Source organism: Triplophysa dalaica, chromosome 17, assembly GCF_015846415.1.
Source record: "Triplophysa dalaica isolate WHDGS20190420 chromosome 17, ASM1584641v1, whole genome shotgun sequence".
Taxonomy (NCBI): Eukaryota; Metazoa; Chordata; class Actinopteri; order Cypriniformes; family Nemacheilidae; genus Triplophysa; species Triplophysa dalaica.
In genome coordinates this window covers 19,135,575-19,160,955 of record NC_079558.1, presented here as the reverse complement: position 1 = coordinate 19,160,955, position 25,381 = coordinate 19,135,575, and the positions used below count along the sequence as shown (strand labels likewise).

The 25,381-nt window shown below is 40.9% G+C and overlaps 2 protein-coding genes across 2 annotated transcripts; one reads left to right on the top strand and one right to left on the bottom strand.

The window, feature by feature from the left end:
- Positions 1 to 11,566: 11,566 nt before the first annotated feature.
- Positions 11,567 to 15,082, top strand: egr2b (early growth response 2b). The gene is made up of 2 exons (XM_056770869.1): positions 11,567 to 13,042; positions 13,275 to 15,082. Exons 1-2 carry the CDS (start codon positions 12,868 to 12,870, stop codon positions 14,345 to 14,347), a joined length of 1,248 nt encoding a protein of 415 aa, XP_056626847.1. The 5' UTR covers positions 11,567 to 12,867; the 3' UTR covers positions 14,348 to 15,082.
- Positions 15,083 to 17,268: 2,186 nt separating this feature from the next.
- Positions 17,269 to 18,491, bottom strand: adoa (2-aminoethanethiol (cysteamine) dioxygenase a). The gene has a single exon (XM_056771571.1). It carries the CDS (start codon positions 18,253 to 18,255, stop codon positions 17,533 to 17,535), a length of 723 nt encoding a protein of 240 aa, XP_056627549.1. The 5' UTR covers positions 18,256 to 18,491; the 3' UTR covers positions 17,269 to 17,532.
- Positions 18,492 to 25,381: the final 6,890 nt, after the last annotated feature.

Genomic DNA, 25,381 nt, shown 5'->3' with positions numbered 1-25,381 from the left:
ACGTCAAATATTTACTGCAGGGCAAAATTATTACATGCAACTATTTTTGCACTTTGACATTTGTTAGTCAAACTGAAAGCTTCAGATGAAAAAGCATGTGGGGATGTTTCATATGAAAACAGAATGAGTAAAGCAGACAAATAACTGCAGATTATTCATGTCTAAATGTATGAAATAAAAACACAAAAACTCTCTTTTCACACTCACACTGATATGTTAGAAACAGTGGACATGCTGTACATACATCACAGAAGAATTCTTTCATTTCTGCGTTTTATAATCTGGAGAACTGCTTTCCATCTGGAAGAATCTTTATTCAACAGAAAGGTTTGGTGGATGTTCTTTATGGAACAACACACACACACACACACACGCATGGACGCACACAATGTTGGGCTATTTCTTGGGGGGTCAGATTCGGGCAGGATGTATTACACTTTTTCAACACATGCTATTTTGAAATTCTCTTTACTGACATTTAGAAACATCTACAGTAACTTAAAAAATGTAACTGTTGTAAAATTGTTGGTTGTGTTAGGTGTGAGGGTTCAGCATGCTTACATTCTTCTCATGAAGACGTTTCTTCCCCTCTGGCTCTCCATGATCAAGGGTTGTGTTTGAGTATTCTTGATCTTGACATAGTTGGAATTAATTACCGTCTTTTGATTTACAGTAACAATGTTGATAACAATTCAGTTATCATAATGATCCATACTACAATTAATAACAGTTTTTTTTAAAGGTCAAACACTTAAACAGGTTTGGAACAAATAGAGTGTGCTTATTCATGATACAATTTTCATTTTTGGGTGAACTGTCCCTTTAACAAAACACACAACACTGTTTATGAAATAAAGAAAATAAACGACGAAGACACGATTTACAGTTTTTGCCGTCAATAAAAGTCTGTCCTCTGATAAATCTCTCGGACATCATTTCCTGCCGAAACACAGAGGAGAGGAGGTCTTCATCAGCGGAAATTCATCAACGAGCTGTGAGAGACAATGGCAGTGTGTCTCTGATCTCCACGGCCTGGTGCTGTGGGCCCGGCGTGACGCTTCCTGTCCGGCCACAGACTTTCACTGAACGTGCGGTTGATGATTAGCTGACTCGGTCTGGAGAGAGCCTGCAGGACATCTTGTTGTCCAATCAAGGCCTCCTCCGTCATGATCGCCTCCATTGGCCTGCTGCTTTCTCCTCTCTTTAGTGATGAAGACGGAAGACCCCGAGAGCTAATTGGATATGGCGCGTTACAAGCTGAGAACAAGCTAAGTGGAGCTGGCTGTCAGGAGAGACGGACGGTCCGGACGTGCGGGGGGACGCTTCCACTACGTAAGCACAACGTCAGTTCCTGTACCTGGTTAAAGATTAACCCGCAGGCTCTGACCGTTTGTCCTGAGCCGGGTCTGCGAGAGGAAGCCGGTGCTTTCAATACAGAGGTGGCCTGTCAAGAGCTTGTCTGCTCACACAAAGCCATCAATCGCTCCCTCTTTGTCTCCCTGAGCAAAACAAGATGGCAGCGCACGTCAGAGAAAATTGCCCTGTCTGTACTTTTACTGTATGAGGGACATTCATGCACTGAAGTCATGAGGGATTCACAGGATGTTGTGTGAGAAAAGAAAAACCCACAGCGCAAGAACCTACAACACCGTCCTGCTGACACATCAAGAAATTACCAAGTGAAACACTGTGGCCCGTTTCCACTTCCCAAATGATCAGGCGATCTCGCAACCACACTCTTTAAAGTCTTCATATCTGTTCATATACAATCACAAAGACATACATCACGACAGGATTCAACGGACGTGATATTTCTCCAAGAAATGTTTGGCACAAGAGTCTGATCCCTTTGGGACAAACAACTCTGTGATCCCCTAAACCACATATGCTTCACATGTGATTACATATGTGTTCTCTTTGTTTGGTCTTTCTGAATGTTTTTTAAAAGTTGTCTGATGGACATCTCATCCTGTGTAGAAACGCCCTGCTTATGTTGTTAGACAGGTGGTTGTGAGTTCATTTTGTCTTGTTCTCAGTTGATATGTGCCCTAAAGAAGAAATCGTAAATGATGACTGGAGTAAACCGCATGACAACATGCCCCGGGCTCATTGAAGCCTCCGGTGAGTGAAGACTCCGCTCATTGAACTCTTACTCTGCTTGTAAAACACACTACAGGTCTACAGGTGAGCGCTTCGCTCTTTTGTTCTCTCTAATGCTAATGCACACTTCTATATGCCAAGTGTAAAATGCATCTCTTGTGAATGTACCTGTGTAAAGTGTAAGATAGGTTTGAAAATGGCCTTGTCTTTTTGTTAACCTGTTTTGTCCCGTTTCTCTAGAGAAATATATATTGTTTGTGTTATTTATATGTACATGTTTGTATATATCCTGCAGGTGAAGTTTGCCGACTGAGTTTGAATGACTTTTATCTCACAGATAATCATGATGAAAGGTCATTTTTATCATGACACGCTTATAATGGTGTAATAACACATTTATTATGCAATCCGTCTTTAATTTCAGAGAAAAGACACACAGACGTCTCAATACGAGAACAAAGGAGAACCGCCGCAACCGCACCCCCCTCACCCCTCGCCCCCCTCCTCTCGCTGTGTTTAATTAACATCGATGGGTCATTAGGGGGGCCGCGAATGAGGTAACCAGACCCCGGATTAAAACAAACACGAGCCGCAAAAGCGCGCAAACACACTCATTTATACGTCTAAACTTTCCACGTTATTAGCGTCATTTAAGAATAGGATGGTGGAAGCAATAAGAGTTGATAGAATTACACAAACGGGGGGAATATTCCGGTATGCTAATGAGGCGGTCTTTAGAGACCAGCCTTAATGGGGTTTCTGTAGGAGCGTTTATTACCCGCTCCGCACCACATCGGATCCGTCCGCCAGGAGTAGAGGGGAGTCCGATAGCCTGGCTGATGTGATTGTCAGGGCTAAAGTGCCTTGATTCATCTCCATCCAAATGGGCAGTGACGCTACGGCTGGATCTCCATCTTCGTCTGCAGAAGAGCGAATTCCCTGGAAAATAATGAATCGCGGCTTCATTTGTAACTGTCAGAGAAAATCTCGGCTCTTCTTTCCGCTGATGAACGCAAACCATCGCAAACTTCCAGAAGTTCTGCGCCGTCGGAGCGCCCGGGAAAGTTGTGTCTTTTGAACATTGGCTAATGTCAAGATGCTCATTTATTCCCACACACAAACCTGGTGTCCCTCACGCTGAGCTTCCCTTTCTTTTTGTTGTCTGTTGTTGTTGCTTGTTTTTTTTCTGGTGTTAATGACAGTGGGCCGAGGCCTTGCTGAGGTCATCCATCTTCTGTGGACATCCGCCCACTGACCGTTGCCGGCCAATCCGAACTCGGGTGACCGGCATTATGGCCTCGTCGGGGACCGAGCCCCCCCTCGACCCCCCACGATTAATCATCATTTGGAGAGTGGAGCAGGGCCGTTCAGTAGAGGGCCGGACCCTGCAGGTGGTATCGGGTTTGGGGGAGAATGGACATGCCGCTGGGCCTTTGTCTTTTCTCCCCTGGTCAACAACGCTGCACTTTACCTTACTACCAGAACACAGGGAGAGAGCGAGAGAGGGTGAGAGAGAGAGTGAAACGGTACAATGGGATGGGTGCTGGTCGATAAATAGGTAGATTCAGATGACATTAAAACATCAATGAACTTAAATGGAGAGCTGTGTTCAACTCATTTATACCATGGTCTGTTCGAATACTGGATTCTGATTGTCTGGAAGGTGTGCATTAAAACCCTTTAACCCACGGGTCCAGCCAGTTTGATACGAATTTAACTGATGAAAATAAAAAATTTTCACCTGTCTGATCTAAAATGACTGTAAACTTCAATAATAGCTTTAACTTGGCAAATGACCATGATATAAGCGGGATAATCCACAGCTAGGTGTCCATTAAAGGATTTTATTGCACCTACCTTCCCGTAAGGTGGTTCTTGGCCTCCACGTCGTGTATTAAATAAGGGATAAGGTACATGTAGCCGGTTGTTTTCGCAAAAATAAGCCCCGACAATGTGATCAGGACGTGAAGTGGAGGGTCTTGTGTCACACTGAAAGGTCTTATTTGGCGATAACAACCGTCTGCTTGTACATTATCCTGCTTATTACACGGCTACTTGCCACATGAGAAAAAACTGGACATGAATTGTGAATTTGAAATATATTATTAGCTCATTTTTACTAAATGCAGACCTTCCGCGAGCAAAAGACGTTTAGTTTCGGATTTAAAGAAAGAAACGACGTTCAAATGTCACTAACAGGCAATTTTGTCTTATGACAAAACATATATGACATAATGTCATATATGTTATTAAAATACATATTTATAATACATTTTTGTTTAATATTAAACTGCCCCTCTCAAAAAGACTTGCAGCATGTGGGTTACAGGGTGTTTTAGTTTTGTGCGGATGTTATTTGAAAATAATAACCCTTGGAATGTCGCGACTGGCCAATCAGAATCAAGCATTCAAATGAGCCGTGTAATAAAACCCATTAACGCACAGCTAGCTGTGGATTATCCCTTACGTGTCTCAGATATTTTTCCTGAGAAAGATTCAGAAATCTCACAAATGTGTCCGTGAAGAGATCTCAACAATGCCACAAGCAAAGATTTGTAAAGATTTTAGGAAATGACAATCTCAATTACGGTCTCATTTGTTTCTCTTTTTATTTCTTCTGAACAATTAACGAGAAACACCTGAATCTGTATGCTTTATTGAAACTTCATGTAATCAAAAGAGCAGAACATTGGCGATACATGTGTTCCTCTGGTTAAAACAATTATTTTCAATGTAAAACAACAGTAGTCAACGAGGAATATGAATCATAATATGAAATAATAGTGTGTGTGTTAAAGTGAGAGAGAGCAGACAGACAGACGGCACAGATCTCTCAGTTAAGATTGACACATACACACACATACACACATGTACTCACAAACACACACACAAACACACACACACACACACACACACACACAATCACACTCACACAGACAGACAGATGTCCATAACTTGTCCATAAATATAAGCTCTCACACACACACAAGCTGGATTTCACAATGAAGGCAACCCCTCCTTTCGTTGTTCTGTGAGCAAACAGTATATTAGAAAGCAATCATTTAGAATCACATAAATGAGTGTTCATCTAATGAATCAAAATCAAGTAATTTTTCTCCCGTGACGGCTTTCGTCCATTTCTCACCATTAAACAGGGTGAACATTAAGAGGCTCTTTAATAGCTCCGTTTAATAGGTGGAAGCCGTCGGTTCATAAACCTCTAATGACGCTGATGCACACAATTCATTACTGACCACATCCAGAAATGATGGATCTGCTACATAATGGCTAAACTTTGACAGAACCGACAAAAGGCTAAGACTCTAACAAGACTCCACATTAGCTGAAGGCTGGCGGCGAATTAAAGATTGATTTAGGAAAACCATTTGTTACCAGCGCCTGACATGTAGTTGTGTCTGTTGAGACCAGCCAAGATCCAGACACCCATCATCTCCAGCAGAGATGAGCTCTGATAATGATCCCATTTACTTCATTTCTGCTGCTCACACACACGCGCGCGCACCGGTAAACACACAGCTTTAATTACATGATTTGCTTTATTTATTTATAATGAACTGATTTCTATATGCTCTGTTGTATTAGTGATGTTGTTTGTTTTGTCTTTAAAACACACAAAGGTCTTAAAGAGAATGAAAATGTTGGATAACAATATCTCCGTCTGAATATTCAATGACAAATTGTATGAAACTGTGACAAGTGTGATTGTGATTTTCTGAAGCTGAAGCTCTGAGTTGTATGATGATGTTTTTTAACATTGTAAACACTTTACTCTCAATATACTGTAGTAATCCGGAAAATACGTGCACATGACATTTTAAGTATGTACCACAGGATAAGTCAAGTTTGATTTTTATTAATGGATGAACTATTCCCTTTATATTTTTATGCTATACTAATACATTGTAAACAAATGGCATTCAAAGTTTAATGGCTTCTTTTTAAAGGAAATTTGATATTAATGTCTCTCATTTCTTAAAACAAAACATTGAAGCGTTTGGCCGTTCCTGACAGAGAGCAGAAAACAGTCGTGCGTCTTCAGCGTTAAACACAACATTAGTGTTAATGGCTGATGCTGTTAATAGTGAAGCAGAAGTCAATGACGGACAGAGTGATCAGTAATGCAGATGATGATGGGTCGTGACCTGAAGCCCCAGTAGAATCAGAACAAAACCTGCGTCCACACGACACTCTCATCAACACACTTTTATTCTTTAAACATGCTCTTATCAGCTCAATAATGCAAACAAGCATACAAGTCACTTTTCTGTCTGAATAAAACTGCCTGCTATGCCCGGCAGTCGGTAGCAAGTGTATTCTGGTCTTCCTTTAATGCAATTGAAATTTTTGCAAAACATTTTCCTACTCTGTAAGTAATAACACACCTGTCAATCAATGAGGTGTTACACAAACAATCGTCTTTTAAACTAGAGCAGTTTTAGGGTTTGGTTGAAATCTAGAAGCCTGGAAATTAGGCTTAACAAACACCACCGATGATAGTTCATCCCAGAGAAGAATACTGGGAGACGTGATGGACTTCTCAGCTGTCTTTGAAGTGTTAATGTAGTCCCAGATGTTTCTCACAAATTGCTTTAGAATTGAAACAAACGTAAAATCATTTGGATTTGGGTACATTTGAAAAAAGTTCACATTATGATCTTGAATAAAATAATATAATATTGACTTTTTATTGCAGATCTCTTCTGATGGAGTTATTTGTGAGATTCCTGCCTCTTTTCCTCAGGAGAAACATCTGAAACACAGGTGGAAAAGTGTTTAAATTGCTCTGCGTTTAACATCACTGATAGAAATAACTGAGACATCTCATCTGTGATTTGTCTCGTGACACGTGTGTTACATGCATTCGAGCGCGTTTGAATGACACCGTCACACACGTCAAAGCGTTTCAGCTCTTGCGCCTCTGACTCGACATTACCATGACAATTTCAATGTCAAAGATGCAGAACACACATCCCAAAGTCCAACCATTGTGTGGCTACATTGTTACACCCCCCCAAAACAGCGCGAGAGAGAAAGCCAGTACCTCATATAGCCCCATGGTAGAATATAGAGTATCAGTTTGACGCTAGATCAGTTTGCACGAGGAGCACCATCCCAGGAGTGTGTGAGGGTGTGTGTGGAGCAGCGTGCCGTGGAAAGCTCTTGGAGGAGCCCACTCATATGATAGCAAGTCACAAAGAGCCACTTCTCTCCACGCGCCACTGATGATGTGAGTATAGCGTTCAACATCGCCAATCTTTCTCTTTTACTGTGTGTGTGTGTGTGCTTTAATGTACGGTAATGCTGCATGATATGGAGCCTGTGGGTGTGCAGTACTTTTCTCTGAGCACAGACCTTCATTGAGATAATGTGGATAATGGGAGATTAGAATACAGCAAAATACCAGGGTGAAACTTTTTTTGGAAAAGGTGTTACACCCCTCGACTGGTTCTGCCGGCGTATAAAATTAATTTGATGTTGTTGTCATTAAAAAAAAATCAATGGGGTAAATAGACTTAACTTGTGATGAAGAGGAATGAAAAGCCTGTATTTTTAGAATATTTTTTTTCTCTTTAAAATTCTGATTTATGAAAAGAAACAGGGATCTTGTGTGTAATAATAATAAGGGCTTTTTCACACCGCCCAAACATCGCTGATCCTGCTGCTTTTTTTCCTCGAGGCAGTGACATCATTTCATTAATCCTACACGAGTAGGAAATGCAAACCGATTATTAATTGGCAAATACAATGACTGTTAGCTCGCCCTACATAGCACTAAGACAAACAAAAAAGTCCTTTGAAGGTGAGCGTCCATAGAAAAGTAACACCTACTCGAATTCACTAAGAAAATCGGCCTCCTACTCTCTGAAGAGAACAATTCATGTTGTGCGGAGTCTCCCACGGCTAGTCTTCAGATGTCAGCCGCTCCAGAGCAGGTTTGTGTCCATTCACCCCTTCTTCCACAAACCTCATCTGAATTTTGTGGGCGTAACTTGACAGCTTTCTTTATGGTGTATTGTCATATGCCTGACCAGCGTTTTTTTAAAGAGACATTCTGTTCTTCGAGAGGATTTGTAAAGTGTTCTTTTTACAAGAATGCTGCAGGGATTTTGTGACCATTGTCAACCTTCAATATATTATCTCAAATAAATATAATATTGATGCATAAAATATCTTTAACATAAAAGTGCTTCACAGAAAAAACTTTTTTTGGTCTAAGGGGTTCCATGAAGAACCTTTAACTTCCAGAGAACCTTGTGGTTAAAAAAGGTTCTTCAGATTATAAAAAGATAGAAAGAGATGGTTCTTTAAAGAACCTTTGACCGAATGCTTCTTTGTGGAAGCAAAAATGCTTCATCTATGGCACGGCTGTAAAGAACCTTTCAGTTTTAAGAGTGCAGGTGTATCATATGGCACCGAGCTAGAGATGTTTACTCTGTGAGCATCAGATGGCTGTTTTATGAGCGATAGAGAACAATGAAACAGACATATAATGTAAAAGCTGATGCAGAAAGATGCCATTCTGTGCATCCTCATAAGCAAGAGTCATTTGACCCCAGGAGACCCTGTGCACATGTAGAAAAGAAAGCTCCTCAATTCACTGGCTGCCATGTGTGGGTGTCCATCACATTGAGTCCATCATTCCCAGCAGGGACGGCCAGATCCCAGCTGCCAACGGGCATTCGGAGGGCCCGGCACGCTCGGCAAAAGCAGACCACTTCTGCACAGTGTGCAAACATTTTTGCATCTGTAGGCGTACAACAAAAGACACATGCATTTGAAGAAGTTTCCTTCTTTCGTCCGCGGGGGAGGATGCAAGAATTCCTGAAAATGTGAAGCATTCAGATGCGGCAGTCAGCGGCAAAGATTGTCACTGTTCTGTGCAGACTTGAGCGCTATTGTGTCCTGCTGGACATTTTTCTCCAGCTGTCATAGAACTACAATTAGCCATAGAGAGCAAACACTGGGTGTCTTACAAAGAAGTTTATATCACAGCAATCGTAAATGTGAAGGGTCAGCTCATGATCCATGGAGATTCGTGATAGCACCTGACTCTCTTATGCGAGGTATACTTGACACGCATCCTGCAAATGATCACAAAGGTACCACCCCAAAACTCTCACTGTCCTTATTGAAGGTTTTCTATAGCAATTAATACAGGCCGCAGAAACAGGGCCAGCTTCATTACCTCCATCCTCATTTTGGATGTTCAGGCTCTGAACTGCCACAGTGCTTAAAGGGCTTCCCCCATGAACAGCCACTGACACGTCCCGGTAATCAGTCTGTCCCCGCTCTGTCACATTACGCATGACGGTCTTTATTCACGGACGCGACATTAGAGCAAAAGCGCACCGACGCGCCTGACAAACGCGCAGGATTCTTTGCACTAAACGTCAGCGGGCGATAATGTAAATGTGGCGGGTTGTATCGAGCGTTTCGGGTGATTTGCGGTGACGCGCTCTGGTCAATATCTACCCTGGTGTCTCTGTATTAATTGCGCGCCTGAGCGACAGCGGCGATAAAAGAGCGCAGAGCGCGCTGCGCGCACCGGAGGAGACATCAGATGGGCCGTTATTAAATCACAACCCATGGAGCTGATCACCAGGCCTGAAAATACAATCGACCCCTCCGTTTAGAGCCACGATAGATGAGCCATATACTCTGCCTTTTTTTCTGCCTTTTAACACCCAGAGGTTGCTAGCGCTAGTTTGTACACTACATTTACATTTAAACTTTTTTATTTGACTATGTTGGTCCCTGGAATTTTGCCCAATTGCCTTAGCGCAATGCTCTACAGTACAGGAACACAGTAATAGTAGTTCAAGTGATTGGTAAGAGCATGCACTCACAACAGATGGCTGTATTTGTAAATCATTCAGAAATTCTTATTACACTCTGAGATCACAAACTGTTGCCAAAGCCATGCGTATGATGACAGCAACACCTTCTCAAAAATAACCAGAGCGCGCGTGGGTGGAGATCAAAATAAATCAGACTGATGGACAACAGGAAGCTTTGTGGTATTTGGGTTTCTCTTATTGTACGATCAACACCGGGGGTGCGTGACATATTCAAAAGCAAGCGAACAATGATTTTCCGAATGGCTAATGATCTCATCATGAAAGAATATGAGCACCCCGGTGATCTTCAGATGACGTCTTCGACCCTTTTAAACATTTTTTGTGTCAATTTATTTAACTTATTTGGGGAATATACTCTAGTTATTAATATTATACAAATCGACATAAACTGTTATTATTATTAACATAATAATGAATATAGTTTATATGCCCAAAACGACCCTGGTTAGATCATAAAGTCATAAATCTACACAGAACAATATAGACAACCCTTATGAAAGGTGCCTAACGCGAATTTTCATATTTGCCCTTTTTTTTAAACGACAGATTAGCCGTATTCAGAAAGTACATTAATTGTTTTTAATATTTTAGAAGCTAATAGTGAATGAAGTTTTTCACCGAATAGGCATATAATATGTAAAAAAGGAAAGAGCGCTCTAGCTGCCTCATAAAAAAAATTTAGAACAGTTTTTAATTATTTACGTCAACAAGAGCATTCATACTGTAAATGTCAGACTGGGGTAGAAGGGCAAATGCACCATACTGCCCCCTGTCCATATGATGTGACATAGCAGAGATCCAAGAACCTTAATAAACAATACATTCATAATAAAAATCATTTGTTTTATAAATAATAATAATAATAGACTAATAATAGTTGTTATTATTATTATCGTCGTATTAAATTGCAACTCACTGCTATATTAAGGAAATCAGGAATATACTCGGAACTAAACAACAATTAAAACACGTGAGCGCGTGACAAAATATGAACGAGTATTTGAGTTCTTCATACATGCCCTGCATTATTGGGCTATATGCATTACAAATCCACTGCATTATTTTCGTTTAAAAAAATGTTAGATTCGCACAAATCTTGTGATGTTGAAATGATAAAAGAAGATTGAAGTGTAAAATGTTTATAGACTGGCGACCACAACACAGTCATAGCGCGCGCTTCGTGATGTGTGGGGTGTTGGAGGTTTAATGGAATAAAAGAGTCTTTCCACAGATGAACATATCTGCCCTGAATACACACACTCAAGCCATTATTCCGACAGTCATAACGCAGACATCGAGACTTGACTACTGTTAACCGACTTTTATAAACAGTTTCTACAAAACTTTGATTTTTCTACGAAAAAAATGTGATTATGGTACACAGTAAGCAGTGCGAGATTGTGACATAATAAAACGTGCTGTGTAACATTATGTCACTTTCATCCCTCTGTTTGATGCCGTTACCTGACGCAAATACCTCTTAGCTAACAAAAGACATTTTCAGTGGTTGTTAAGCGAAAACAACATTCATCATTTCTCCAATAGCTTCAGGACATTAAAATGTCTCTGTTAACTCTGTTGGAGAAGACGCTATTGTAGACTTCATTTGTTCGTTTTTAAATCTCGACTCTGTCATTGGCTTAAATTCCGACCTCAGCTCTCCTCCCCCGTAACTCTTACTAAGAGAAGTTTCTAAACCCACGAGGGGAATTCACTTCTAAAATCGCTTTATTTGGTCGCATCTTCAAACCTCACGGCGGAAAGCATTTCTATTTAGGTATACAGGCATTTACATTTGGAAAGTTTTAGTTTATGACCTTTTCAAGCTTGTATATTCGATGTTTAGTAATAATATAAATAATGCTAATAATAATGTTGAAGTATCAGTGGGCATAATAATGACAATAATAATAACTTTTTTAAGTATACGATACGTCACGAATTCTCAAGCATCATATAATAAAGATAACAATAAAGAGGTGTTTTAATTGGATGCAATATTAAAGCTTTGGAATTTCGTAACCCTCGAAAGACACTAAAAAATAAAGAAAGCTTTTTATCGTGATATTAATCACACATTTTCCACAAGAACTCTAATAATAGGACAGTGTTACTAAAAACGTTTTCCTCTTTCCAAAGGCACGGACTGTATTCAAATAGATCTCGCGCACTTTCCGACAGCGCCATTGAGCAGGGTATAAATTCCGTGATTGTGTCTCTCATTTGTTTGATTGTGGTTTTCTCATGCTGCTCAGCGGCGTCTCTCGGCAACACTCGCCACTTTCCGATACTCAGTTTCCGGAACATGCTCCATAAATGGGTGAAAGGGGTGTTACAGTTTACCGGATAAAACCATTTATGGCATGAACATGAACCGGAATTCCTGACTGCAAATGCTACATTGCAGCAACATTTTCAATATTCTCACCGGATGCGATAGTTTCATTCAAGTACACGGTCACACTTGCGTTCAATTAAATACTACAGTGTTTAATTAATGAAGAAAATGCAAGTTGTTCGTTTTTCCGTGAAGCAAAATGCTTTTCATACTCAGTCGGCTTGTAAAGAGCGGATTCTCCATTGACAAGTGTTGTTTCAACGCGTCACTAGATCCGCGACCAATCAGATCGGGCAGCGCTTTTTCTCTTTTGCCATCCAGTCCTTATTTGGTCAGTGACGTAACGGCACATTGATGGGCTCGCCATAAATACATACTACCAGCAGCTCCGCAAGGATCTGTCATTCAAGAGCGCTGAGCGGCGAGGTGGTGTCACAGTGAGTTAGTGACAGCTTCACACATGTAACGCTTTTAAAGTTTTGAGAACCAAAAGTGACCAATATTTGCACTTTGCGAACATCCTAACGAGTGCCTCAAGAAAACTGAACGATGACAGCCAAAACTTTGGAGAAAGCCCATATAGCTCTTGGAGGCTTTGTGCACCCTCTCTCCGAAAGCCTCTACTCGGTGGATGAGATCGCCACGTCTCTGCCAGCATCTGTGACTATATTTCCAAACGGTGATTTGGGAGGACATTACGAGCAGATAAACGGGCATTCGGGAGGTAAGGAGGACGCGCGTCTCACCTGTCTTAGTGACTTATTTAAAGCTTTTATGTTTGACGTGTTTAATATTGAGACATTGTTGTATGGATGTTCACGAAAACGTGCACGTGAGTCAGTTTGTTTATACGTATGCGTAAAAGTGGAGGGCTGTGCGCTTAGCGCATCCAAGTTGTCTGTTGTGGGATATTCGGCTCCATCTAAATGTCATTTTTGTTTGTGTCGTTCTTGCAGATGGCTTGATCGGCGTTGATATGAGCACAGAGAAGCGATCTCTCGACCTGTCCTATCCCAGCAGCTTCGCGCAAGCCGGCCATCGCAACCAAACTTTCACCTATATGGGAAAGTTCTCCATCGACTCCCAGTACCCAGGAAACTGGAACCCGGAGGGCGTGATAAACATCGTGAGCGCGGGGATCCTGGGCATGACCCAGCCGTCTTCAGCATCTTCTTCACCTGCGTCCTCAGTCTCTCCCGGCCACTTCGCCAGCACTCTCAGTTGCACCATGGCACAAAACCAGTCCGACATGGAACACATCTACTCTCCTCCACCACCCTACTCTGGATGTGGAGAGGTCTATCAAGATCCATCCGCGTTCCTCTCCACCTCCACCTGCCCCATCTCCTATCCTCCGCCGTCCTACTCGTCACCAAAACCGAACTCGGACTCTGGGCTGTACCCCATCATCCCGGACTACTCCGGCTTTTTCCAGCCTCCGTGCCAGAGGGACATGCAGTCCATGCCCGATCGCAAACCGTTCTCGTGCCCACTGGAGTCGTTCCGCGTTCCCCCTCCGTTAACACCCCTGAACACGATAAGAAACTTCACACTGGGGGGACCGGTGTCTGACGGACCAAGGGTACCCACAGCCTACACCCCGCAAAACTTGCCCCTCAGGCCCATTCTGCGCCCGAGGAAATACCCCAACAGACCCAGCAAGACCCCCGTTCACGAGCGCCCGTACCCCTGCCCCGCGGAGGGCTGCGACAGACGCTTCTCCAGATCCGACGAGCTAACCAGACACATCCGCATCCACACCGGCCACAAACCCTTCCAGTGTCGGATATGCATGAGAAACTTTAGTCGCAGCGACCACCTCACGACCCACATCCGCACGCACACCGGCGAAAAGCCGTTCGCCTGCGACTTTTGCGGGAGAAAGTTTGCGCGCAGCGACGAGAGAAAGCGACACACGAAAATCCACCTGCGACAGAAAGAGAGAAAATCCTCCGCGTCCTCCGGCTCAGAACGCAACATCACCATGGGCTCGTCCGCGGGCATCTGTTCGTCCACTTCAAGCCAGTAAACTTCCAGCTGGACTTTGCGATATCCAACACTATCTAGGCAATAGAACAGTGACCACAATAGTAATAATAATAATAATAATAATGGACTACTCGTAATATATTAAAACTGGGACGACTGATGTAGTGAAATCCAACCACAGTGCCAAAAGCCACGGGGACGCATTGCGCGCGCCCACTTTAAAGGTGGTGCGTGTTGTCTTTCTTGCTACATTTATTTTTGCATCAGTCACATGCCGACTGACGAAACGCACTTTGTTTGAACATTTAGGCGAATTTTAATCTAATTGAATAAAAAATAAAACAACCTTAAACTGCACGTGGGAGTATTGTGCACTCGACTCAAAGGGGTGCGTTGAGTGGATGCTGTCAGGCACCTTTCAGCTTTTGCATCTGGAAAAGTTTATTTCAATCTAAAAGAAAACAAACCTTCACATGTGTAACTTTAACAATGAGCTTGTAACATGACTATTTCTCCCAGTGTTGTGCCTTTCGCCGTGTACATAAACCCCGAACTATGAATGAAATTGTACATTATCCTTTAATATGAAAGTTTTCGAAGATATATTTTTGTACAAATTGTTTCGTGCCAAAAGTGTTTGTGGTTAAAACAAAGACTGTAAATAGTTAACTCTTGACGTTTGTTGTGTGATTGTTCTGACTGATATAATCGTGTTTGTTTTGACTAAATCAATAATGTCCGAACTACTGAAAATAAAACACATGAATTAAGAAGGTTGGTTGTGGACTGCAATTGATTTTGTCTGATTAAATAATGAAGGTGTCAAGGGAAAAAGTGAAGAATATTAGTGCATTCCCTCCTGACCGCATTGAGTTCTGACTCATGGTCTCACAGCACCCACTGTGTTGTTTACAGTTGCACACACAGGGTGTGAATATTCACACTCCTTCAGAGGTTCATGTAAAGTAACAACTACTAAATGTGTGGTTTTCAACATTTACACATTTGAGGCAAAAACAATAATGAATCTCTTATGGTCTCAGTTGCATGAAAATCAACAAATAATTGTTGCCACTTTATAAATCTTTACATATGTATGTGTGGTTAAAGCTTCCACCAAACACCACATTCAGTTCTGGGACAACCCCATATTTACATGAGGTATATACAGTAACTGTTCTGTTGGGTTAAACCTTTGCTGCCTTTTGTGTTTGTTTAAATCATGGTTACCAAATCTAGAGCAAAATTACTAATCTATCTAAAATAAAGAGAGAGTGCGGTATTGTTAATATGATGTTTAACTGCTCTTCATTCTTAAATTAGATCCTGACTTTATTTTGTACATCTTTACTTCATGGCAGTTTGAAGTTCAATCTGTGCTCCTAAAAATAACGATACAATGCCATAGAAGAAAATCTGTTTCACAAAAGGTATTTCAGATTATAAAAAGGTATGAAAGAAATGGTTTGATATGGAACCAAAAATTGTCATTTTTTGGCATCTGTGTTGAAAACCATTTTAGGAACTAAAGTGTGCATAAAGTTTTTGTTGAAGTTATGCTTTTATACAAACACATGAACTCACTCAGCATGTTAAACCTCACATCGATCAGAACCCTGTGGTCTGTGAGAGGACACTTTCCCTCAGGAGATACTCACTGTGTTTTATTCACTTCAGAGAGTGGCATCTCCGTGTACGACATCAAAGAAAAAATTACCCATTTAACTTCTTACCTTTAGATGTGCAACGCAAAGCCACCTCCTACATTATTCTTTCAGATATTTTTGTGTAGGAAACATTACGCCATATTTGACATTAATATTTCTTGACGTCTACAGACATTCACAGTGAAAGTCTGACAGCATATGAAAGCGTCCATCGCTGAACAGAAACATCATTAGTGATAATACAACTAAAGCAAAGCCATGTGCATTTTCAAGTTGACAATTTGAAGTTTTCCTTTTCTCCATCAGTGAATTTTACAGAATGTTTCCTAAACGGAGAACAGCTATGAAGGGTCAAGAAACTGTCAGTGCTGTTTTTTCTGATACTTGAAGAATCAGTTGACCAATCAGATCTGACTTCCATCACTTTTCTACTCTTTTAAAATATAATAATAAACTTTGTGTACTATGGTAGGCTATATGAGAGCAGTGTTAATGCATTCATGCTTTTTGTTGTCCTTTTGTTCCAATTGCTTCCAATGTTGATCTCATCTGTAAGTCCCTTTGGATAAAATCCTCTGCTAAATGACTAAATGTAAATGAAGAAGACATGAATGTCTCAGTTATTCTTACCAAACAGCACGGACACACACATATCATTCTGGTGTCAGTGAACTGCAGGAGACAAACCAACTTGGGGCGGTTCAGACAGTGATTATTTTAAATTAGGACTAGGTTTTAGTTAAATTAGGATATTTAAGTCATTTTAAAAACATACTTTACCAAACAACATCACTGTTGTGCATCCTGAGACAAAACGATCAGACTGATATATTTTAAGATATGTCAGTGCAAGTTTTTTTCGAACAAGACACCTTTAACATTTAAATTAGTCGGAGACTAGATTTAAGGCCTGTCCGGGAAAACTGTCATGTTTTACAAGCATTCGGGTTATTAACAAATACACAATGAAGATATGTCATGTCATTAAATGTTTTTGGAAAGCTGGAATCAGTGTGACATTCAAAAGCATTTTGCTCATTATTTAGAAAAATTGTATGTATAATTATACAATAATTAAAAAAATGCTATAAATAGAGCATCACATGCATAAGCAGTGATCTCATAAAAAAGGAAGAATGCAAATTTTTGCAAAAAGTGTAAAAATAATTTAAATATAAACAAAAATATGAATAGGGTTGTCAAACAAACAGAAGTGTTCTGATCAAGACCAAGTCAAAAGAAAATATTAACATTTTAATAGTATTTTAAAGGCATAAATATAACAGTAATACGAATAGGTGTTTGTCTTTAAAATAAATTAAACAAGAGTATTTGATAAAGATATATAATGTGCACTTATACAAGATTAATGCTTCTCAAGCATGAATACATTCATTATTCACATGAAAGGCCACAGAGAGTTGATGCAGAACATCAACAAAAAAGAAATGGCACTGACCCACGGCCAGTGTGGACTAGACATTTAAATCACGTAGTGATGTTTTGAGGTAACGAAAATGGCATTTGACCAAATGAAACCAAAGTCCAGTGTGCAACTCTACACAGAAACCTGAGGACCGGGGTACGGCTCGCCCCCACACCAGAAATCATCCGGCTGGGGGATCTCTAAAAGCCACACCTCATCCTCTTCGCTCTGCTCTTTTCTGCCAGCAGTCTGTAAAACTTTGTAGTAGTGACAATCCCTCCCATCGTCGGGGCCATAGGGGGGTGCCAGTATGTCAAGAAAGGCAGCCGGTCCATCCACAGCATCGATCTCGTGAAGGTTGTCTTTGGCAGGACTCAGCACGCATGGGCCACTCTGTGCAGTAAACTGTCCGGAAGACCTGAGCACCGCTCTGCTCACAGCTTCCCCCTGCCTCTCGTGCTCAGCCTCAGCACCAGCAGCTTCGTCCAGCTTGTCGTAGCATCTGATGTCGACCTTGCCGTACAGCACCTTCAGCATGCCGTTCATGCCAGGGTGGTCGTGCAGGGGTATGGACGCCCCGGGTTTGAGCAGAAACACCCCCATGCTGAAGGCATCGGTCTCACAGATGTGCATGTAGGTGACTGGAGCAGACGGAGACGCTGCGGAGAGTTTCTTAGGTGGCGCAATATTCAGATCTTCAGCCGTGATTTGGGACAGGAGACTCACGAGCTCCGTCTGCTGCTCCACGAACACCTTGCTGTCCGCGTTATTCCCGGACGATGGGATGTTCTGGAAGGTCTGATTAGCCTGACTCGCTATCTTCTGGATCACCGAGATCTTGCTGTTCTTCGGCATGTTTAATGTACGACAACAACCGCGAGCGTGATTTTCTTCCAGCCGCCGGATGACCGGAAATCTGCTGGCTCGTGACAGAACAAATATAAAGTCGCGACACTGCTAATGCTAAAGGTTACGATAAAAACAAGTCCATTTCGGTACAAATGTATATCGTAACGTCGGGACAAAATCCACAGACCCGCATCTCCACCACCCCATTCATGACTGTCGGACCCACACGTCCGCAGCGACTGCGCATGCGCGAACACAACAGAAGAATGACGGCTATTGTAGTTTGGTTGCGTCCGTGTTTATAATTTAGCTTTATTACAATTTGTTAATATGTGAAAAGAATCCCCATGTAATATGAATACAGTCTAATACTTATATCATAAGATTATTTAAAAAAACATTTCAGCAGTTCTGTTTAACTGTATAATTTAACTTTGAATGGTACTACAATATCCAGCAATCGCCTCAGATTTGTCCGTCGGGCCATTCAACCCTTTCCCTTCCCCCTCATCTTCAACACATAACAGATCCACATTTACTGTGAGTCACATCAACAAGTCCAGCAGCAACAGAGATTAAAAAAAAACATGTTTACATTGAACACTTTAGCACAACCGTCTTTAGATCTTTATATTAAATTGTTACATAAAGGAAAATGTGAGTTGGCTAGTTTAAAATAATTGATTAATATAAACTGGTTTTATTACTTTTCATATTGTTATTTATCTGTCTGTTTTCGAGTCATTAAATCCAGATAAGCATGAACATTTGTTTGTGTATTCTAATATGTGATCCTGGAGCTTAAGTAGCACACGAACAATTTCAGTAAAAGACATAAATACATTGAATTGGTAAAAATGATCGATTTTTCTTTATGCCCAAAATCATCAGGATATGAAGCAAAGATCATGTTCCATGAAGATATTTTTAAAATGTCCTACCTTAAATATATCAAAACTTTAATTCTGTGAGTTGATGAGCTGATTAACAACTTCAAAGGTAATTTTCTCAATATTTTCATTTTCTTTGCACTCTCAGAGTTTTAAACAAGTTTTGTATTTCAGCCAAATATTGTCCCATTCTAACAACACATACATCAATAGAAAGATTATTTATTCAGCTTTTAGATGATCTAAAAATCTCATTTTTGAAAAATTGACCCAAAAGACTGGTTTTGTTGTTCAGGGTCACATTTATTCTAATACATCGTCAAGCTGAAAAAAAGAAGCAAAGCAGAAAACAAGGAAATTTAGGGTCAGGGCTACAGTCTGCAGGATCAGAGCTGGATGTTTTATATGCTTGCGCATTTGGCATGTGCTTTTATCCAAAGCGACTTATATTGAGTTATATGTTTGTATCAAAGTAAGTGCGATCCCTGAGATCGAACCCATGACATTTGCATATCTAGCACCATACTCTGAACTCCAACCTACAGGAAAGCTAAGGTTTATTGTTTTTGTCAGACCGGTGTTGATGCCGGAAGCGTGAATGGAGCGAGCGCAGCTCTGACTGAGTGTGTACTCAGCACATGCACCTTTGTGCATGAGCACCACAAAGACCATCCTCTTGAGAAATAATTAGACCCTCTCATTTACAGGCACATCCAAATTTCACTTCCGTTCGGGTCATTCAATTACATCTTCTTTCAGCAGCCGGAATATGGAGATCAGACAAATAAGCAAGATCTTTCCGTCAATTTCAAGCTGTAAATCTTTCATCATGGCACAGAGATGTCAGTGTTTTCCCCACAGCCCCATCATACAGACATTTATTAGTATGATCACTAATATTATTAAAATGGACATGAATCTATTGATTCACTAATGAACTAAAAACAAATCAATACTGTGGCCTGGAGACGTGTTCTGTTGTTCAGAAAAAGTATTTGCAATATTTCGATAGTTAGGCACATGGACCCTTCACTTGCTTACACACCACTTGAATTTATTCAACATGACCAAATGTGTGTTACAGTGACATCTCAAACATTCTGAATATCCTTTTGAACAATGGCAGATAAGTGTCATCCGGTTTCGGTTTTCTCGATTTGGAGCAAAAGGTTAAACCAGAACCAGAAACCCTAATGTGGTAGAAAGCGTACATAATGTCTTACAAGTCCATTACTGTTATAAACAATTCCTTGGGTTTGTATCCATTAGTTCAGAATAAGCAAGTTTTTCCAAGAGAGATGCAATGGTTCTCAGCAGATAATGTCAGGGCCACAAGAAAGGCAACATTATGCGACGATGTTTAAAATGTGCATGACTAACATTGCACAGAGGTCAAACAGAATGGAGTTCATACATCTCCGCATAATTCCAGCCAAGAATCTTGAATGAGCCGAGCGGAGGACAAAAAGACTTTCTAATTGCTCAAACATCTTGTGGTGAACGTTGTCATTGTTGCAGTGAATCTGCAGTCTGTTCTGTTATGATTGTTGGTACACGCATGCCTTTGTGAGAGCAGAGTCTGCACAGTCTGTTCTCCACAGAAAATATCTGCATGCTTAAGAGGCAAAGGGCAGTAAAACTGTTGTTGTTCTTTACATGCTGTTTAATGCATTGCTTGGATGATCTGTGCGTTCGGTGAATGAGCGGCTGTCTCACAGGCAGTATATCTGCGTAATCTATACGTCATCGCTCCGTTCCTGCAAATTCCAGCTACACACACAAGCAGAACATGTGTTTACGTGCAGTCATCGTGCAAATCATCATCACTGCATGCAGAATAATATGCTTTGGATGGATGTTTCATTTGAGAAATGACGACGCATAACATCTCTCGTAAGACCTTGTTAAAATGTACGAGAAAAAATAATTTTGTATGTGTTGTCATTCAGTTTATCCACCTGTTTCCCTCATTAGTTCATATAAAAGAATGGGCTATTTCCTCATAATCAAGTAAACAAATGCATGATTATTATCAGCAGTGTTGGGTAAATTACTAGTTACTAATGACATATATAAAAGTGTAATTAGATTACTGTACAGATGACTGTACTTCTATATATATATGCTGTACTTTTCTCTAAAAAGTATTTAATGACTTATTACTAATGACTTTTTATATCCTACATCAACCTTTATTAGTTCAGTGATTCAAGAATAGACATGAAACAGCTCTTTTAATTCATATATAAAACTACATTATTATTTTTAACTGATTAAAGTATAACAAATGTGAGAATTATACATTAAAGCACAGATTTTAAAGTTAGATTTTGAATTTTGATGTCAATTCCACTATTGCACACATATATTACACACAGTATTTAGTTTAATTACATCAGATGTAACCGTAATTAAATTACAGACAAAATAAGAGTAATCCCTTACTTTACTGTTTCAAGGGGAAAGTAATGAAGTTACAGTAACTAATAACTTAGAAACCAGTTACACACAACACTGTAATGGACACACAGATGCTGGAGAGGATAGATATGTCAACTGAATGCAGTGGTGTCATGGTGTGAAATGAATGAGTTCACAGAAGCTGTGGGTTTTGAGCAACAGGTCCTGACAATAACACTAACACACTATACATCACAGACGGGGTTGATCTCTGAGCTGGAACACAGTTCACATTCAGTCTGAAGTAAACAGAATGAGCACTTATTACCTGCTGGATCATAGACACGACACTTCTACAACATGAATGATGAACCGGAGACACTGGGCCTTAACCGAGTGGACCGATTTTGTTGAAAAAGCTTTTATAAAAGATGCAGTCTGTAACTTTTGGCTGTTGGTAGCTATCTCTGTTTGAAAATGACACGTTACCTTAAACTGATGTCAAATGACAACAAATACAAAATCAGTATAATGAAAATAAAATTGTAAATCATGTCATGAGACAGTTTTCAACACTCAATACGTGGTTTAGGTTCATTTTAACCAAAATAAGTTACAGTTTGTAGATTTAAAAGATTTGATGTGATGCCATTAAAGCACATGAAAACATGACAACACCAATCCTAATGTTCAGGTAATCATCGTTTCTGGATGTACTGTGGTCAAGTGTACTGAATGAAAAGTGCGGAGCTCTGAGGTAGACACAACACACACACCTGCGTGACTCTCTGTGTGTGATGTTTATGAATGTGTGTTGATTCATCTGCATCGCTTACGTCAAAGTGTCTCTCTGCTGATTGGCTGATCGGAGGTAGAGAAACATCTAGAAATGCACAGAGCTTCAAACCCCACACCCAACACAGCATCAAACTGTTCAATGTGCAATAAAGATATGTGTTTAACAATTTACAATTTACAAGTTTTACAATTTTTTCTATGCTGTCTGCAGCCCAATCCATGAGCTGTCGGTTTAGATCTGAGATGCGGCCTTGAACATTTCTTCCGCACGCACAGCAGCGCCAGGCAGGTTTGTAAGGTGAGCCGGTGGTCCTGCTTTAATCCACCACTTGTTAAGAGGGTCTCCCTGACACTACAGTCGGCTATGGAATGAGTCCGGGGGGTGGGGGTACCAGAGTCACTTACAATATCCACCCCTGTCAGCTCCGAGAGGGTCTCCATTACTATGCTAATTTCCCGCTTGTCGGCAGAGGCCGTCCCAGCTGAGGTGGACGGACATACAGGGAGGGAGCAGCGGGGCAGGAAGGAGCTCTCTCTGCCCTTCAGGGGGCTTTCAAGCTTTGTGAGCAAAATGATGCACGAGACAGCCGCTCCTATAGACGCTGCGGAGAACACAACAGTGAGGGTAATTTGAGAAAAAACACTGTCTCCATAATGGTGACTGATAGCCTTGTCCTGTCTCCCTGTTTTTGTTGTGGATCAAGATTGAAGCGGGCTCTTCGTATGAGCCACCTCATCCGGCTGGCGGTTTACGTCTGCTGGGCACGCTGCCTTCGCCAGTGTCCTCCCATCCAGACCTCGTGAAAGTGACAGCCGCTCACAGGCTCTGATTCCTTCGTGACATTGAGAGGCATTCCTTGCATTTTCCTTGCATTGTATCCATATCACAGGTTGGGAAACTCTGGGGATGGGGATGGAATGAAGGATGTCCGTGTCACTTTCAGCTGTTTGTGGGATTTCACTTCCTCTGTGTGTGTGTGTGTGTGTGTGTGCGCATGAATCTCTTTTTAACTCTGTATAACGGGTCGATTTGTGACTCTAATGAAACCACTGATGGTTTATCGTGTACAGAGGGAATGATAGTAATAGCACAAACATGTTTCAAAGAAATGGTTGAAGTGAAGAATCATTACCTTTCTTTCCCAAAGAGTCACATACAGTATTGTGTAGTACGTATGACGAAAGAAATTCAATACAACACACTTATCTGATGAGCGTGGAATGAAACCTTTCACATATGTTTGCATCCAAAGATTCATCTCTCCGGCTCTTTCCACACTACTTGTATTAAAACAGATTGTTCTCTGATTCTGGATGCTGATTGGTCAATGCTGTGGTCCAGACACTGCTAAAATACACAATATATGCATGTGTGCTCATTTATCTTATTGTGTATATTACACATCTCTGCTGATTGTTGTTGTGACGTGTGCACATGTACCAAGACGTGTGATATACAATCCTTTAATCCATGAAACAGAACTTTACATTAATACATTCTGTCAGGAGGTATCAGAGGGTACATGAGGTGTATCGAGAGATTAGTTAGAACCAGTCAAGAGTTTAGTGTCACGACGCCAAGAGTTTAGGGTTGTGAAGCCAGACTGTATCTGTTTCACATATATTTGTGCTCTGTTGAATCCCTTTTCTTCTTTCACTTCTTTTATTTTAAGTCTAAACAATGTAAAGGTTTACAACATAAATAGCTGTGAAAATAGTCTTGTGGAACAAGCATCAATTCTTCCCCCATAATACTCAAACGGAGATAGAGAGAGAAATTGAGAGAGAAAGAAATTGAATTTGAGAGAGGGAGAGAGAGAGAGAGAGAGAAATTGAAATTGAATTTGAGAGATAAAGAAAGAAAGAGAGTGAGAGAGAGAGAGAGAGAGAGAGAGAGAGTGAGAGTAATTGAAATTGAATATGAGAGATAGAGAAAAAGAGAGAGTGAGAGTGAGATAGAGATAGAGAGAGAAATTGAATTTGAGAGATAGAGAGACAGAGAGAGAGAGAGAGAGCGAAAGATAGATAGATAGAGAGAGAGAGAGAGAGAGAGAGAGGGGAGAGAGGGAGAGAGAGAGAGAGAGAGAGAGAGAGGCAGAAAAGGAGAGAGAGGAGTGAGAGATAGAGAGAGAGAGTGATGAAGAGAGAGAGGCAGAAAAGGAGAGAGAGGGGCAGAGAGAGAGAGAGAGAGAGAGAGAGGGAGAGAGAGAGAGAGAGAGAGAGAGAGAGTCTGAAGAAGGACTGAAGGCTGTTAGGGGAATCCACAGACCTCTAAATAAGGATCTGAAACCTGTCTGCCAAAATCCTTCCTTCTAAAGGTCACACTTTGCCCTTTGAGACATGTTCTGCACTTGTTCATTTACATGATTATTTTTATTTGAAAAGTAAAGAGTGACTCATTGCACAGAAAAGTGAAAATCACCGGATATGATGCAAAACAAATCAATCAACCAAACAACTGAACGTTTCTGTATGAAGGAGAAGACGGGATTGACTGAAGTTGATCTTTTTTATAGATTTTCTGTGAAGGTGTGTGTGATGCTCACCCGTGTCAGCAGCAACTTACACTGCTATGGGTGTTCTGAGTGATTGACAGGCCGTTGCTATGTGGTTGCTTAGGTGTTCTGTATGGTTATCAGCACATCAGCGTTGAGTGTTCTGGGTGGTTGCCGGGATGTCCAGTGTGTTGATGTGTGGTTGCTAGGCTGTTGCTAAGATGAAAATGGGTTTGTTTGATATTCCTGGTTTCAGTCCCTCCTTCAATAAGTGATTTATTTTTCTGTGTCATCATCTGTCAGGCAGAAGGTTTTTCTTTCCCTCCTCAGGAGATCTGATGAAGATTTCAGAAATTCTTAAAATCCATGAGGTGCAGAGGTCAAATCATCTGGATTTGGCTAAATTTGATGAGAAATGTTGAAGTTTGAGTTGAGATCTTCAATAATATTGACTTTTTATTGCAGACAAGACAAATCTGAGCTCACTTTGACACATTGCAGACATCTTTGAGATGCACATGAGACTCTCCGCATACAGAAATAATTGAG

Bases quoted from the DNA above. Each gene is read 5' to 3' on its own strand.
- egr2b (XM_056770869.1), top strand. From the start codon at position 12,868: ATGACAGCCAAAACTTTGGAGAAAGCCCATATAGCTCTTGGAGGCTTT. The intron at 13,043-13,274 runs GTAAGGAGGACG...TCGTTCTTGCAG, and splicing joins GATAAACGGGCATTCGGGAG to ATGGCTTGATCGGCGTTGAT.
- adoa (XM_056771571.1), bottom strand. From the start codon at position 18,255: ATGCCGAAGAACAGCAAGATCTCGGTGATCCAGAAGATAGCGAGTCAG.